We start from the raw sequence: 17,128 nt of genomic DNA on the forward strand, positions 1-17,128 counted from the left end.
TATGCATGATGATTTTAAGCAAATTGTTGGAGCAATGTCTACCACGCCTGATTTGCATTACTTTACTTTCTATTTCTTTTTTTTTTTTGTTAAGAAACGCATACTTTTTGGTTCCAAGTTTTGAAAATATTTCAATTAGTGGGTATTTGGTATTTTTAGTTTCAAGAAAGACCATGCTTATGCCACGCATAAAGAAAATATTTTTATGTAATATAATAATATTACATCAGAAAAATCAACGTTCAAATGTTGGCTGATTATTTAGTGTATGTATGCCGACGGCTATACTTAAGTTTGAATTATTCATTCTTTTATATTACAATTTTTACGAATTTCGCTATTTTTCATGTGCCTGAAGCACAATGGTGGTATTTTTGTATTATTTATATTGTGTTTAGTATTTACATAATTTAAAACTAAATAAACTTTTTGTGCATACTTATGTAAAGTTTTTAGTTCAATATACATGCCATACCTTGTCTGCGCTTTGCAATTTTGGTATTAATTGAGATTCTTACATACCTTTCTATACAATTATATATAAGTATATTTCACTGTATTGTTTGCAACAGCACTAAATGTATTTTTATAAATTTACTAAAATACTTTTAACTTATTTATTTTCTCATATAGTGGTTAAACATATTTTTACAGACTGTATTTTTAGTATTTTTGAAGAATTTCGGTGAGGTTTTTGTTTAGTTATAAATTTATTTTTTATTTGTTGTAGACTTTTATTTTAAGCATAGTCATATTTATTTTTGTAGAGCATGATGATTTCATATACATGGGTATTAATTGTTAGTAATAAATATTGCAAATATTTGTAGTTTGACTTGCTATACATTTTATTTGATAATTTAGTGAAATAATAATAAAGCTGAACCGCACATAGAATAGAAATTATCTTAGTATGATGGCATACGACACAGTGCTGTCGGTGCGTATGTCTGTGAATGCCCGAAGATGTGAGCGAAGTTCACATGCGTCATTAAAGTTCAACTAAGGCCGTCACTTTGCCGCACTAAAGCTAACCCTCAAGCGCTTTTCGTACAACCTAAGCTAACGCTCAAGCGCTTTTCCCGCAACTAACTTCGCCTAAATGTATGCTATATCCTTGAACTTTTCCACTATACATTCTTTTGGCTGCGTAAGGTATGCTACACTTTGCGTTGAGTAAACTTAGATACTGCTCTAATCCCTTATACTAAGTATGTACGTAACATCAAAATATAATATCGCATTTTATTTCGAAAACTTCTTTGCACAACTACTTAAATGTATATCTATGACTTAGGTATTTTTTGCTACTAATTGTCCTAACGCCTATATGTATGCTACTGTTTTCGTCATCGTGCTCATCCTCCGCAGCGCCAAAGCCATAAGGCCATGCTAATATGCAATAAGGCTAATTGCTAACTTTTTAAAACGTTTAATCAATTGTATGATTGGTTAATAATTATTAAATTTATTTTGTAATTTTATATTTATATTTAATTATAAATATAATGAAGGCTTGTTTTATGACATTCTCACTAGACACTTTCGTTTGCATGAAAACAATTTTTTGTTGTTAGTTTAATTTTATAAATTTTTTTTTTGTTATTTGGTTGCTAATTACTTAATAATTGGTGTATTCGCTTTGTATTGCTAATTGATTTCAAATTTTTATTCGCTGTCCAATTGTTGTGTATATAGTAAGTTATATATACTAATGAACGCATTTTTTCACAATAAGTTTATATTATTTGTTTTTTAACTGTATGCTAGTATTAAAATTGTTTGCAAAAAATTATTATCTCATATATATATGTTGTCAATAAAAATTACTAAATTGCTCATTATGTAAGTTTATTATAATATTACTTTAATTAATTATTATTTTTTTTAAGAAAGTGTTTCTTTTTTCTTTTTGCAAGTTTTTTATAGCAAAAGTTGCATGAAAATAATTTTTAAGTATTTTTTATTGGAAAGAAATGCATCTTTATTTACGCGAAAAGTAGGTAATCTAACACTGAAAGTTCGTTTTCCAAAATTTAATAGTTTCTTGTAAAAAAACTGATTGCTTAAAGTTCAGCGCAAACTATTGCAGCGTGCCATTTATAATTTTTATTTATTTTTTTTTATTTTTTGTCATTAATTATACAAATTTTCTTCAGCGCTCTCGCTGGCCCACACTCCCCTTTTATCATTTCTCATAAATATTATCTGTTAAATTTACTGTTCGTTTGTTTACGTAGTGTCGTCGTTCGTTGGCATTCGTGTCTTAACCACCACCTAAACTTAACGCCTGAACTATACGTGGATCAGCTTTACTACCCTCACGAAATTCTTCTAATGTTAATTTACCATCATGATTCTTATCCATTTGATCAAATATTTTATCCACACGTTTCTGCGGCGTATTCTCATCCTCCGATTGCGGCTGTTGACCCTGTTTGCGTGTAGCAGAAAAATACATAAGAAAGTGATAAAAAGGTTTTAGTAAATTAAAGAAAATTTTTATAAAGAATAAATAAACTGTGATGTTAATATTTTATAGTTAGCTTTTATGAAGTAACAACGAGATAGTTCGTGATTTTAAAAAATCAGAGAAATTCTTGCTTAGCTTAAGGAGTTACATGAGCTCCCCGGGTAAAAAACAGCCATTTTCAACATTTTTTACAATTTTTAAAATTAAATACTTTATTCGAATTTTTTTTATGCACTATTCACAAAGAAATTCTGAAATTTTTAGAAAAAAATATTTTAAGCTCGGCCATTGCGACGCCATTTCCGGTGACTCCTCGGAAAAAAGATGGACCCGCGTTGGCAGAATAACTACTTACATGATAATATAAGGTGAAAAAATACGTGTTTTAGTTAAAATCTTAACTTAGAACTTGAACGAAGAAAAATAAAAAACTAAAAATTACATTTTTGACAGAAATTTTAACAAAAATATTAAAATTTCAGTGAAAATTTCGCGACACTTGTTTTTCAAATAGTTGTAGTTGTAATCGAAAAAAAATCCGTCATCCAAGTCTTTAAGAATTTTATCTCAAAACCTGAGAAAAATGTCATGAATATCAGTTGAGTAGTTCTCGAGAAATCTTGCCAACCGATTTCAAAAACACAATTAGAAAAACGCTTTTAAAGACGGCTTACTTAGCCTACCTAGCTTTGAGCGCACAAGTTCTCAAGGCTTAAAAATTCAAGATAATATTCTAGAGGTGGAGGATTTTTGGAAACCCGCAAACCCATGTAACCCCTTTAGAAACATGCTATACAATATAATTGTTATATAAATATTATTTATACTATAAGCTGGGCTTTAGAAACCTTTCTCCTGACAGACTTGAAACGACCTCCATATAATGGTCTGAAACTTTCTAAAATCCCGGGGCAGGGCGCATTATAACCTAAATTGTTGGCAAACTGAACTAAGAAAAAAGTTTTTGGAATTTAGATAACAACGTTCTCTGTCCAATGGCGGCATTGCCGACACAGTTTGCAGATAGACACGAGCTATGAACAGATTGATTACAGCATAAAATGGCTCAGCAACACTAACAAACTACGTAAGCATAGGCACTCTTCAAAGAGGTTATCATTCATCTAAGGATATTTCCTTTCATAATCAGTGTGATAATGGAAAGAGCCCAACGAATACATTTTTGGGCCGCGAACAACGAAATAAGTGTAAGCCTTAGTAAAACTGCGATGATGATCTTCCTCACTCATTGGTTAGGAAGCATCACCAATGAGTGAAGAAAAGCATCAGTGGTACAAGAATTTGTCTGACCTCCACGGCAAAATACCTAGGGGTTGAAATCGATATCAAACTGAACTGGATATTAAAAAAAAACGAATAAAATAAGCGTATAATACACTTAACGTCTTTACACTTAAACTGCAAAAGAATTCCTAGCAAGAAGTGGAGCCTTAAACCAAATATAATCATGTGGATGATAAATTCCATGTGTGGTGATGTTACAAAACTATTAAGTAATGTTCGACCGAAACGCTGATTGTGCATCAATTGCCCATAGAAGTGTTTATTCGGAAAGTAGCAGTAAGTCCTGCTATCAGAATAAAGGACTTCGGTTTTGGAACCGGAAATATTATGTATATTGCGCTATTCTGAACCAGCGTACTCTAATAAAACAGACTAAATCTCCCGAGGTTAGATTTTATTAGTCTCTTTCTGGTGAGGTCACCCTCTAACGTGAATGGAGAAGAAGTTTATATCTATCTATATCGATGGGACAAAGTGAACTGCGGAGTTGAGTCGGAGGTAAACTCCAATGATCTTGACATAGCTACTTCTATCCGTCTACGAAACTCAGCCAGCATTTTCAAAGCCGAAGTAATAGGTACAGAGGAGGCCAATAGTGATGAATTGAATAGTTAGGAAAGGATACATCAACGCAACCATAATCACAAACAACCAGACGGTATTGCTGGCCTTTTCTATGCCACAAATTAATTCCTGCATAGTCAACAATTGCAGGAAGACTTTAAGCTTACGGGCAGGTTGTTTTACATATCCATAAATTGGGTTCCCGATCACACGACAACGAAAAAGCATACGAGAGCTAAGAACCTCTTTCCCCGGACGCAACGTCTTGGGGGCGGCAAAACGATCTTCGCTGTTTTTTCAACTTCAACAAATTTTTTTACAAAATTTATTATAAAAGATAAAGAGTTGTACACTCACAATGTAATAATCGGAATAACAATGAAAAATATGTATTAATTTATACTCGAATACTCTTCAGTATTTGAATTTGTCTTACATCTTTTGGCTTAAATCTCTCTTAAAAATAGTGATAGAACTTAAAGATGCACTTTTCTAGCTTTGTCTAGCGACGTGTCACTCTCACAGTTACCCTATGCTTTGAATGTAACAAATACTTTCATCGAAGTGAAATGTACGTATGAGCACTTAAGAATCTAAAACAGGAAATTGGTGGATAAAAAAATCACATACCTTCAAGCTTAATTTGGAAAAGAAGGTTTCAAGTCACACTAATAATGGTGGATGGGGCAGAAGTATGCGAAATGCCAGCGGAGCATACAACATACAAACAGTCGGATCAATGGTGGGAGCCGAAATGTATTGCTCAGAGCTGGTTCTCAGATGATTGTTCATGAACTAACGAAAAGAGGCTTGCAGAGCGAGATGGTATGTCTTATGAACATGCAGGATCGCCAAGTTCATGTTCAAGAATCGCGAACAAGAAAACGCAAACAGGCTTTTATTCACACAATCTCGAAAGCGCTACTGAAAGTTTGTTGGCCTAATGACTTCACAACCTACTGACATCATCTGCAAGCCAGCCGGACGAAGATAAGTAACGATGATATATGCAGGAAGTACAGCGAAGTTGGCATGTCTCTATCCACACTTATCTAGGTCTCGTTTCAAATATTTATTAGCTTGCGAATCACTTGACTAGATGAATTATCAAAATTAGAGAGCAAGTCGCTCTTAAGGGGGAGATACCTTTAGTACCGTGAAAAAGGTAAATTTTTTCCAATTTTATTATGGAAGAATAAAAAGAGATTACATTCAATGTTTTGCATATATATTAAGAGGTATTATTGAACTATGAAATAAAAATTATTTTATGTAAAAGAAAAAAAAACAAAATGGCGGAAGTATCAACGATCCCGTTGATTGAGGTTTCTTATCTGAAACGAAAAAAGTTATTTTTTTTTTTTCTGGAAGTTTTTATAAAGTGCGTAGTAGGGAGGTTTTCAGAATTTCGAAAAATTGGGGATGTATGCCAGGATTTGGTAAAAAGTGCCATTTTACCCGTATTAAATAAAATAAAGGTATCTCCGCCCTTAAAATTCGCAAAACGCATTGACGCTCTGTGTGATGAAAACTATACTTAACCTCCATCTGATATTAATTAGGAGCAGCAGGTATATGTATGTTGTTACAATTGGCCGCCATACCTAAACTAACATCATTAGAATCTATGAGTTTTACTCACTTTTGAACTCTAAAGAGGTAACAGTTAAGATCGAAAGAAATTTATACGTTCCACATCTAATTAAATTTGATTTTATAAAAACGGATTCACACTCACAGTATTCACACTTCTTTGCCCAACATTCTTACATGTAATTAATTAAGCAAAGTAGTGCTTTGATACCTGCCATAAATTGATCTTTCTCTGAAGCTACCGTTATTCATAATTCACAATTTAATCTCCAATAAATTAGTTCACACATATACGTGCATACACTCGCACAGTTTTAATAGGTTTATTTATTGAAATTTTTTTTATGACGGTTTGCACCCAACTTACCACCATCTGATATATGGCATCCACAATATTGTACATTTCCTCGCGCGTTATGTAACCGTCATTGTCAACATCATACAACCGGAAAGCCCCTGAAAGGTAACGAAAAAAATTGAATAAATAATAGTGAATGAATATATGTATAACATAGAGGGAAAAATATTGATATACCACATATGGAAACTTTAAATATAAGGCAGTCTAAATATTGTATGAGCGTAAGCACACACACATACATATATAAATATTACAGTAAGCGCATTTCTGTGACCAGCGTTTGTATGGATGAAAATGTTTTAATTTCATATTTATTTCAATATTTATTCAACTGACATGTAAATGAGTCAAGTTTTTCTCCACAACCCAAATATTGGCGTAAATAAATAAATACATTCGCAGTATTTGCGAAATTGTCAACTGTCATTAAGCGGATTAAGTGAGCGCAATCATATGTGATATATCCACGCTACATAGTATGTATATGTATATACTTGCCACTGCTATTGCAGAAAAACAGTCTGTTGTGTTTAATTGTTGGCGTAAAATGTAATTGTAATGCCGCGAAAGACAATTATGGGTAGAAAATATTTTATGCCGCACAGCGCAGCTTTTTTACGCGCTGCACAATGCCGACACATAATTTTTTGTTTAATATTGGAAAAAATATTAAAATTTATGCGTTTATTACTTTTTACGAGCGAAAACATTACTGCGAGTATTTGGGTGATGTAAGAGAAACGTAACTCATTCACTGAGTGTGTGATTGAAGGGCTTTGTACACGTGAAGGCCACCGTCAATTTCACTTCGTTCTTAATTTAAAATATGATTTGACCTGAACTAATAAAAAAACTACATTTTTATCTTACAACATAAGGGTTACATATATATATCCACTGGTGAGTTATCATAAAAAAAAATTTTATACTATATGTATATTGGGTAGTCGGAAAGGTCCTTTCGTATATCTGCAGTGCTACCAATTAAATTCAGGGAAGTTGCATAAATTGCAGCTGTTCAAAAATGAGTGAAAATAATGAAGTAACTCGATATATTTTAAAATTTTTGCATAAAAAAGGGAAGAATGCCACGCAAGCCACCATTGAAATTTGTGAAGTTTTCGGAGACGATGCTATACTCGTATCAGTTCGTGTAGCACAACAATGGTTCGCTCGCTTCCAGCCTGAAAATTTCGAAATTTCAATTTACACTAATGGAACAATGTCTCTGGCGGAAAAATGGCAAAAAGTGGTCTACCATAATGGTACATATTTGTTTATTTATTTATTAGTATAAATATTAAAAAAATAATTCGAAGTTTGATTAGAAATACGAAAAGTTTTTGTCGACTAACCAATATATACATAAATTATCAGGATAACGAGAAAAGTTGAAATCCGGTTGACTGTCTGTCTATCCGTCCGTCCGTGCAAGCTGTAACCTGAGTAAAAATTGAGACATCTCGATGAAACTTGGTACGTAAGTTCCTTCGTAAAATTTCGAGTTCGCACGCTCACAAACGCTCATCAAGGAAAACCTATAAAGTTCCATAACTAAGTGCTAAAATAAAGTATGAGATATACAATTGAAATTTGAAGATGATATTTTAGTGATAATGTTATCTCTGTGTATCAGAAATGGTTTGAATCGGGTCAATGGTTCTCCTAGCTCCGTATACCTAACAGAAAGATTTTCGAACTTCCGGTTGACTTTATACCGTGTACATCCGTTTATAAGTGAGTTAGCTCATTGGTGTTTCACTCTTTACAGTGAATTTTTAGGCCTAAAATAGATACAATTAGGCGAAATCTTTACCTAGCCCCTTTAAAACTAATATCAAGGTTTTCGAACATCCGGCGGCCTATACTCTATATGAGGGGCGATTGTATGTGAGGTACTATGATAAAACCATGTGAATGTTTTATTAGCATATAATAGTTTTTAGTGTCTACAAAAATAGATAAAATCAGATCAATTCTATCCCCAACTCTTTATGCTACAAAAGTATAATGAATTTCGTTTTTCTAACAAACCGTTTGTAAAATATCTCGATTAGTGTATGAGTTATATACATATTTTTTTGGATTCCGATCCTCTGGTTGACGTTTTACATCTTAAGGTATTTCCCTGTCTATGATTCTTGCAAATTGCAAGAGTATAAAATTTTGCACCGGAACTTAGTACTTCCTTTCTTTACGTGTAGAGAATGTGCATCAATTTTCTACCAACTCAAACAGCAATTAGGCTCTCACCTCTTTGTCTATATTGTGTAATAATGCAAGAACGAAGTATTTATCCATTTCAATATATTTTTATTATTTACATAATGAGTCGATCCCTCTTTGTTAAGGATGATCTGAAAGATACGATAGCGATTCATAAAATTTCCCAATTTAACCAAGCTTTTTTAATAGATCGAAAAGTTTTCAGTCCAACTATCCTTACTCATTTTCAATTACTTTTTTGTGAATAAGGTGAATAAGAGACCCACAGCATTTATTCGGCCTTTTGTCCTTCAATCCCAGACTTAAAAACGCGGGCTCTAGTTAACATCAGAATTCACCTTAATATAATACTTCTCGACATCTGCCAACTTGTATTGATATTTTAAATACTGGAATCTGGTATTCTTTACAAGTTCGATTATTGTTTTCTCTTCAAATGATAATGAATTTTCCTTAAGTTATTTCAAATATTATTAAATCGTATGTATAAGAATAGTCACTAAAAATAGAAGGGAACGTAATAAGATCATATCTTGTATTTAGCAGCAGTGATTATATTTTAGGGATAGACGATTTTAAGTGGAAAAATCTTCCTCACCGGTACGGTATTAAAGGATTCGAAAAATCTTTAAAAAATAATTGCAGATTATACATATATTTTATAAATTTCTAAACTAAAATGTCTCCCAAAAAAGCGAAACAATAATGTTTTCTGATTTTAAGGTATATAAAATACCTTAACTGATGCAAAGTAATGTTTATATTATACACCCTTATCTTGTTTTTAGAAAATGAGTAAAGTCAGATCATACCCACATCTACTTTTCAAAGGACGAATTTTTGAATTCGGGAAGCTTAGTTTACTTTAGAGTTAAACTTGATAATGATTTCAACTCTTAAAAACAAACTGGAACATTTATTTCACATTTAGAATAAAATATACAAATTTTATGCTATATGTACTCCAAAAGTCACTAAAGTCCGAACTGTAAAAATCGTACATTTATGTTGTGTCAAATTTTTATTATTTATGCCTCGTAAACTCATTGCTCTAATTTCATTGGTTAATAAAGAGCGCAAAGAAAAATAAATCTGTTACACTAAAATGCGTTTACGCCCCCATAAAATGTTTATACCCAAAAGCACCTTGCCATATTTCATAAAAAATCTCAATAATATGGCAGCAATAAAATGCCAATTGTGAAATTGCGCGAACAGTCGAAAATTATGCAAAAATTCGTGAGGGATAAATCAAAAAAAAAAAAACAAAAATTCTATGCAACAACAACGAGCGCGACTTTCTATACAAACAGAATATAAGGGAAATGCGAATTACCAACTGAACACGGCGTTTTTATGAGAATTGAAGTGGTTGGCGGGCTTACAAGGCAATGAAGAAGAAATTCGCCAAAAACGAAGCCACGCAAAAATAATAAAAATGAGAGGAAATCGTTGTGATTACACTATTCGAAAGATTTTCTTACGGTTGTATATATATGTATATGTATAAATACAAACGTATGTATTTGTGTCACACTGAAACGGCATGACCGAGACATAAACAAGTAAATAAATTCTCCACCTACAAACGGACATTACTCACTGTCAAAGCTTTCAATAATATGTATGTGCAATCGATAGAACGATACTTAAGGGAGGCGATAAAGGCGAGAAACACGAAAAAGCATAATACAATCATAGCAATAAACTTACATTGTAATTTTTCATCCAAGTTTCCCTTCGATGTCACGGAGAGGGCGCGTATGAACTCCTCAAATTCTATTGAGCCATCCTGTGTGGGCGGGAGTGTGTTAGTCGTGTCCAAATAACAGCAATTTGTGGAGATTTCGTGCAGTCCAAAGGCAGCAATTGCGGACGTAAACAAATGCGCAGAGATATATGAGGGAGGGAAAAAGAGTAAATGAGAAACGTGAAACATTATGTATCATATTTTATGAAATGCCAGTGTGTGGCATAATGAGAATGAAATGGTTGGGGTTCAGACAATATACTGGTCATTATTAAAACAACAGCAATTGCAGCATAACTCACTTTCACCACACACCATTCAGAAGCATTTCACTACAGTTATAATTTATAATGACATATACATACATATTTTCATGTTAGTCCCTACCTGCTTACATAAAAAACATATAAAGGGTTACATAGAAGGTGAAAAATAAAATTATGCAACTGAATGGAAAAGTTCTTCACTTTAGAGACCCTAAAAGCTAATTTACTCCTAATTTTACCACAGCTTTAAGAGTATAACTTAAATAACTAATAATAGTATACTACGAATAAGCGCCTAAATGTAGGCAACATCTACTTACTTTGCCTACATTTGGGGCTCCATCATCATTTCAAAAAAGTTTATCTGCAACAACAATTCCCTTTGCATCACCCTGTTTACGCTATGTGTGCAAATACTCGTCAGTTAACCGTAACCGAAACTGTGAACCACACATATACACACACACAAAGTTATATAATTAGCTCTGCTGACCGAAATTAATCCATAAATCAACAGAATGTCCCTAGACACTGTGGCAACAGCATTTGCAACAGCAACAGCAGCGAATACTCGAATAAAAAATGTAAAAAAACACAAGTCAGCAGCAGTCATGCTCGAGTGCACTTAACCCAGGTGACCGAACGCTTGAGATGTGCTGGTGAGTGAGTAAGGGTTACACACTGTGTAACTCTGACAAAAAATTACGGTTTACTATAAGCCCTTGAGCTGGCGCTTTAGATAACTGGGATTGTATACTTGAGTTTAGAGGTGGTTTTGGGATTAAAAATGATGAGGGTTTCAAATATTCATTTTTATTGTACCAATTTTGGAGTTATGGTGGGCAAGAGTGTGCTTTCACTACTTTTGTATGAATTATATCACCAAATATGATATATCGTATATTGCAGTAATCAAAAAGTAAAGTGAATTTGTTTCAAAATGTAAATTCTTGATTTATTCTTCCAAATCCACTTCATCGTTTGCAACCAACGCTTTTCTCAGACATCGAAACAGTCGAAATAATTTTTTTTTCGGCATGGTCTTCAAGACCTGCTTCTACTTGGTTGTTATCTTCTATAAACGGCTTCTCTGCATTAGCATTATGAAGATATATTATTTAAGATGCCGATCAGAATTCATCCAGAGATGAAAAGAATATGTTTATCTAAGAAATACTTATAAGCACTGCTATGCTCATCCAACTCCGTACCAGAACTAGGTCAAGGCGACAATTTTCTCAAAATTAGTAGACGAAGATGTTCTGGTGCTAAAACAGCAGAACGGAGTAGGGATTCAAAGGTTTTTAAGGTAATTCAGGTTTTGAAAAATCTGTCGCTCTTCGAGCTGAGGCTTTTCCGTGCCTAAAATCTGAAACAAACTAATTCTCTCTTGAAAATAATGTTCTTACATTGCTTGCAGTTGAAAACTATCAAAAACTTACAAAATGGCGTTGTATTTTCAAACGACTTTTGATCAAATCAATCAGAAAAAAACTGATTGGACTTTGGAAAACTAAGTATATGCTGAAAAATTTGATAATGATCAGATGGCTTGGCTCTAAGTAGGCTTGTCGAAAAAAAATCGATACATCAATATATCGATATAATTTTTTCAATGTATCGATATTTTTGAGCGATATTTATTGTTTCGATATATTGAGGTATCGATATAATATTACAAGTATTGAAAAAGTTTAAAAATCGATATTTTTATGATCAAAAAATTCTAAATCCTTTTTTAAACTAACATTTTGTAACTTTTTTTTTGTTTATGGTCGACTCGATTTCCTGCTTATTAATTTAGTACTAAAGTTGGCTTTTAAGTTGGCAACTTTGTCTGTCTAGTGTAAATGTCATTTCAGTGTCAGTGTCTGTCATTCAATTCAACTTTTGTTTGTCAATGTCAGTCTGTTATCCGTCCCGCGTTTTATAACCTCAACGCGAGCGCGAGTGTATTTCTGTTTTTTCTGATTGTAGTTCTCAAACAATGTAACTAAGTAATTCAATCAATAATCAATTCAAGTATGTATGTAAACAAAATAATTCGAGCATTCCAGTCATTAGAACATAGACGTAGAGGACAACTTTCGCCTGAACTCAGACCCACTCCCACTACCATAATTCCAAATTTAGAGAATTCTTCGCCGTCGTTGTGGTCCGGACATGAAAAAATTATGATAGATATTGCTGCAGCTTCAGCAAACTCTTTACTTTCAACTTCAACTAGTGATGGTTTGCCTAGCGAACTAAAGCAATATCTAGATCAGCCTATAATACCAAGAAAAGAGATTCCTACTAAATTCTGGTTTGATTGTCGTCATTTTACCCCAGTCCTTTCCGACATAGCTCTAAAATATTTGATATCGCCTGCGTCCTCGGTTTCCTCAGAGAGAGTGGCATCAGCTGTGAATCTCGCAGTACCCTATAACAGAAGTCGGCTTACAGCCGAGTACGTAAATCAAAGAGTTTTTCTTATCTCTGCACCAGATAAATATTGGTTTGATTAATAAATAATTAATATTTTAATTGTTGTTCTTGATTTATTAAAAATTATTTCTATTTATTAGTATTTATCTAGTAATGTAAGAGGATTAAAGTAGATTAGGCCAAATATTTTTTTTTTTATATCATATATCGATATTTTTAAATAAAAATATCAATATCGATATCGGTATATTCAAAAATTACCGATACAATATATATCGATACTTTATTCCATTTCCGACATCACTAGCTCTAAGGAATCTCTTCATTAAATTTGTAGTTTTGAGAGAAATACTACATTTAAGGATAAACTAACAGAGCAGGTATAGCCTTCGTCAAAAATATCGATTTAAAAGTCGAGTAAGTTATTTACTGAGTTCTTTTTGAAGACCTAATTTATCTAAATATTTTTTACTTTTTGAATCTTACTCTAGGTATTTCCCTTAAATTCTACATAAGCGTAGTATAGCTAGATGTACAAGCTACAGGTCCACAGGCAATAGTCCTATATCTACCACATTTAAAACCTGGAATAAGCGATGTGTATTCTTATGAATCAGTTAGTCTCTGACATAGTAGATTTTCTTAATGAAATAAGACAAATATAGAAATATACGAAGGCTGCCTTTTATAACTTTTTTAACTTGAAATATACATCTCAGCCAAAAAATAGAACTAAGTCGCGAACATTTTTATGTGATTAATTTTTACAACTTTCAATGTGGATTAACTCATTAAGAGTACATAGATGAATTTAATTAAATCTTTGACGATGGAGCTTCATCAAGGACAAGTGTTTATGAATGGTGTGGTGAATTCAGTAGATCACTGCAAGACGAATTTCGTGAAGGTCCGATATTGCAAGAACGTCATGTGACCTATTCTGTGATTGAGACAAACAAAAATAAATAAGCGGTACTTCGAAATACTTCTATGACATCGTGACAGGTAATCTATCGTGGATGCACAAGTATATGAGTGTTTCAAGATGGTCCGAATCCAACAAAATCCCTTTTTTTGGACATATTTTGGGAAACAATAAAGCAATTTTCAATTAGTAAAGTAAATAAATAAAGTTGTTTTTGTTCTTGAAATACAAAAGGCAATCTACATATAACATCTACTAGCCAAAGGTTGCGGTTATTTCTAAAAGACCATTTAGAATATTTCTAGTTGCACTTATTAAATTTTCTATGACCTGTGCTATGTTGTTAAAATAAGAGACGGGGATGAGAAAATATATAAAAAAATACAAGTTAGATTGCTGATATTGAATTTATTGATAGTTGGGATTTTGAGCTTTTCAGTGCCATTTTCGGAAGCATTTTCTCCTTGTAATTTTGTGATACTGTTCAGTCAAGAGACGGGTAGATGAATATTAGTTAATTCTGCCAAAAAGTTCTTTCCAATTTTCAGAATATTATTTTTTTTACCATGAAAATCTTCCTTAAGCATTCCCATATATTCAAAAAACACATAGTAAATGCTCAATAAATACAAATTATGCAAAATCTTAATATACCTATAAATTATAAAATTGATTAATATTTTAAGATTCCTCATTAAATAACACCTCCACTTGATCCTTTAATATTGGCCATGCCATCATCCATATATTTAACAATTTTCCCCAATATCATCGCATTTACTGTTTGCTTCTGTATCGTCAACATTCATTTTGTTTATGCTCTATTTCCGCCCTCAGCGGTCTGCGTTTTCTGCTGTTGCTTCTCAATTATCCGCCTCGGTCTTTCGCCAGCCATTCATCAATTCCGTCGATATGTCATTGCCAATGAAGGCAGTATTTGTGCTTTTGTGGTTTGTGGCGATAATCCCTCAATTACTATGAAATTAGTTAATTAAATAATTGTAGCCCAGCCGGAGAAAGCGAGACATCGTATGAGTACGATAAAAACGAAAGTTGGCGAAATTGAAATCGAAGGCAAAATGCCAAAACGAATGATACGCAACGGTATGCACATATTTGGAAATTAATTAATGACATTATCGATTAGGATATTATGAGGCAATATGGCTGAGGTATGAGCGTCAACAAAAAAGTTTGCTTTGAATCTTAGTTACATTTCCATTTGTATGAGAATTGTTCAATAGTATTTGGAGCTTAAGAAATTAAGCTCAAACTTAAGTGTCTTTAAAAACCTGTGGAGCTTTTGGTTATTATTAGGTTATTATTACTAATTCTGTCTTTCTTTTTATTATTTTTTAAATTAAAAATTTCTGGTTGCCAAAGTAATAAATATTTGATTAATTAACTACTTCTTCAGTATTAATAAAATCGTGGTATTCAGCAAAGCCAATTTTAGTGCTTAAACATTAAGAATTATAACATAGAAACAAACGTAAAGTGGCTCGAACGAAAGTCTTCCTCTTCTCGATTGATTAGTTGAAGCTTAGAAAAATATTAAGGCTTAACCCATACCACTTTACTCCACAACGATCTTTTTCTGGATATTGGACGAAACGATCTTTTTTTGAGAGATTGGGTCATAAGTGAAAAAGTTATTTCTCTGTTTTTCGAAGAAAGTATCCGAAATCGAATAGATATGATCTGAACAGAACGCTTATTAATTAAGTTACAAACTTAATATTGTGTGGAACGAAATATTTTCTTGGAAGGAAGTCGTGAAAATTCCTTTAAGGACATTCAATTTTTATCATATATGAATCCACTTTTCCCATTTTGTAAAGATGGGAAGTGTAAGTACCCTGTGATGACCCCTATAATACTAAATAGTTCTTTTTTGCCTAAAAGCTGCAGCTTTTTTGTCTGCCCACCATCAACACTACCGCAAAGTAACTTTGTGGTATGCCCTGTGTCGCTAGACTTCCAAGAACTAAGGTGGTCCTCTAGGATCCATTGCGATCGCGTCAGCTTGCCTGCATTTTCATTTTATCTACTTCTATACGACTGTAGACGGAAATTATATTAACCGGGTTATTTGATGAGAATTTAATCACTGCCTGCTTGCATAACCTACCGCAGTGTGACTTAGGCATGATGTTATTTAGTTTGAAACTACCTTCTAATAATGCATTACGACAGAAAAAGCCCGCTTTTTTTCTTATTTTACTCTTTTATCCGTCGGTAGTAATACGTAGATTTTTCCGTTGGAATTAACGATCACAGAGCCATGAGTCCAATTTTCTCTGCTGGATCTCATTTTCTTGGTCGCATTGCCATTTTAGCTCGAGTCCATTACCAAGTTGACTAAGATACTATACCCGTGATGACGACGAGTAGTATTCTACTGCCCTAAAATTATTAGCCGTGAGCATTGCCTCATACTTCACTTGTGCTACTGTGATCAAATGATCATGAAAGATGAATTTTTAATTTGTACTTCGCGTGTTTTTCGAATCGGTAAATTTTTTTCTGTAAGTTGGTAGTACTGTTAGTGGCATCTATGCTAAATTTCATGTCAAAATATTTATTAGTATTTGAAGTACGCGTCGTTTTGTGAGACTCGAAAAGTGAATTCTTCGAATTTTACTATGTTTGAATTTATTGAACAAAGAAGTGCGATAATGCACCTTCTCATACTACATACATTGGATATTCGTGAGCATTTCGCCACATTTTCAACTAATATCGCGCCGCAACCACCGCATTCGCCTGATTGACCTTCGTGATTGAACTTCTGGCTATTCAGCAAATTCAGATGATCACTCCGAGGACACCGCTTAGACTCAATTGAGGATATAAAAGCTGAATCGAAGAATGGTCTGATGGCCATCACATCGGAAGATTTTTGCTATGATGACTGGAAACTTCGTCGGCATAAGTGTATTGCAGCGGGAGGGGATTAATTTAAAGGAACCAAATTCACATTTCGATTTGATCAAAGTAGTGTATCATATTCTACTACACTACTGTGATCAAATCGAAATGTGAATTTGGTCCATTACATTTTCTTTGGCCGATAATCAAGCATAACCATCAGAACCTTTGTAAACGTAGTTTTCTTTGCACGAAGCACCTTTTTGATAATGCTATTCATCATATCACCGCATCATATGTTGGTATGGGTCAGATGACACTGGTGTAAAGACAATAAGCAATGTTGATTTCTGTTTTTTCCGATTAA

The 17,128-nt window shown here is 33.1% G+C and overlaps 1 protein-coding gene across 5 annotated transcripts in view; it reads right to left on the reverse strand.

Moving 5' to 3' along the window:
* Positions 1-1,901: 1,901 nt before the first annotated feature.
* The window catches only part of LOC120773891 (frequenin-1), a 95,550-nt gene continuing 80,323 nt past the window's right edge, over positions 1,902-17,128 (reverse strand). For all 5 annotated transcript variants that reach the window (XM_040103066.1, XM_040103067.1, XM_040103065.1 and 2 more), the window contains exons 7-9: positions 10,236-10,314; positions 6,303-6,391; positions 1,902-2,434 (exon numbers count right to left, since the gene is read on the reverse strand). In XM_040103066.1, the coding sequence (XP_039959000.1) occupies positions 2,267-2,434; positions 6,303-6,391; positions 10,236-10,314 (336 nt within the window). In that variant the 3' untranslated portion in view covers positions 1,902-2,266. The remainder of the gene's footprint in view (positions 2,435-6,302; positions 6,392-10,235; positions 10,315-17,128) is intronic.

The sequence above is a fragment of the Bactrocera tryoni genome, chromosome 4, assembly GCF_016617805.1.
Source record: "Bactrocera tryoni isolate S06 chromosome 4, CSIRO_BtryS06_freeze2, whole genome shotgun sequence".
NCBI lineage: Eukaryota > Metazoa > Arthropoda > Insecta > Diptera > Tephritidae > Bactrocera > Bactrocera tryoni.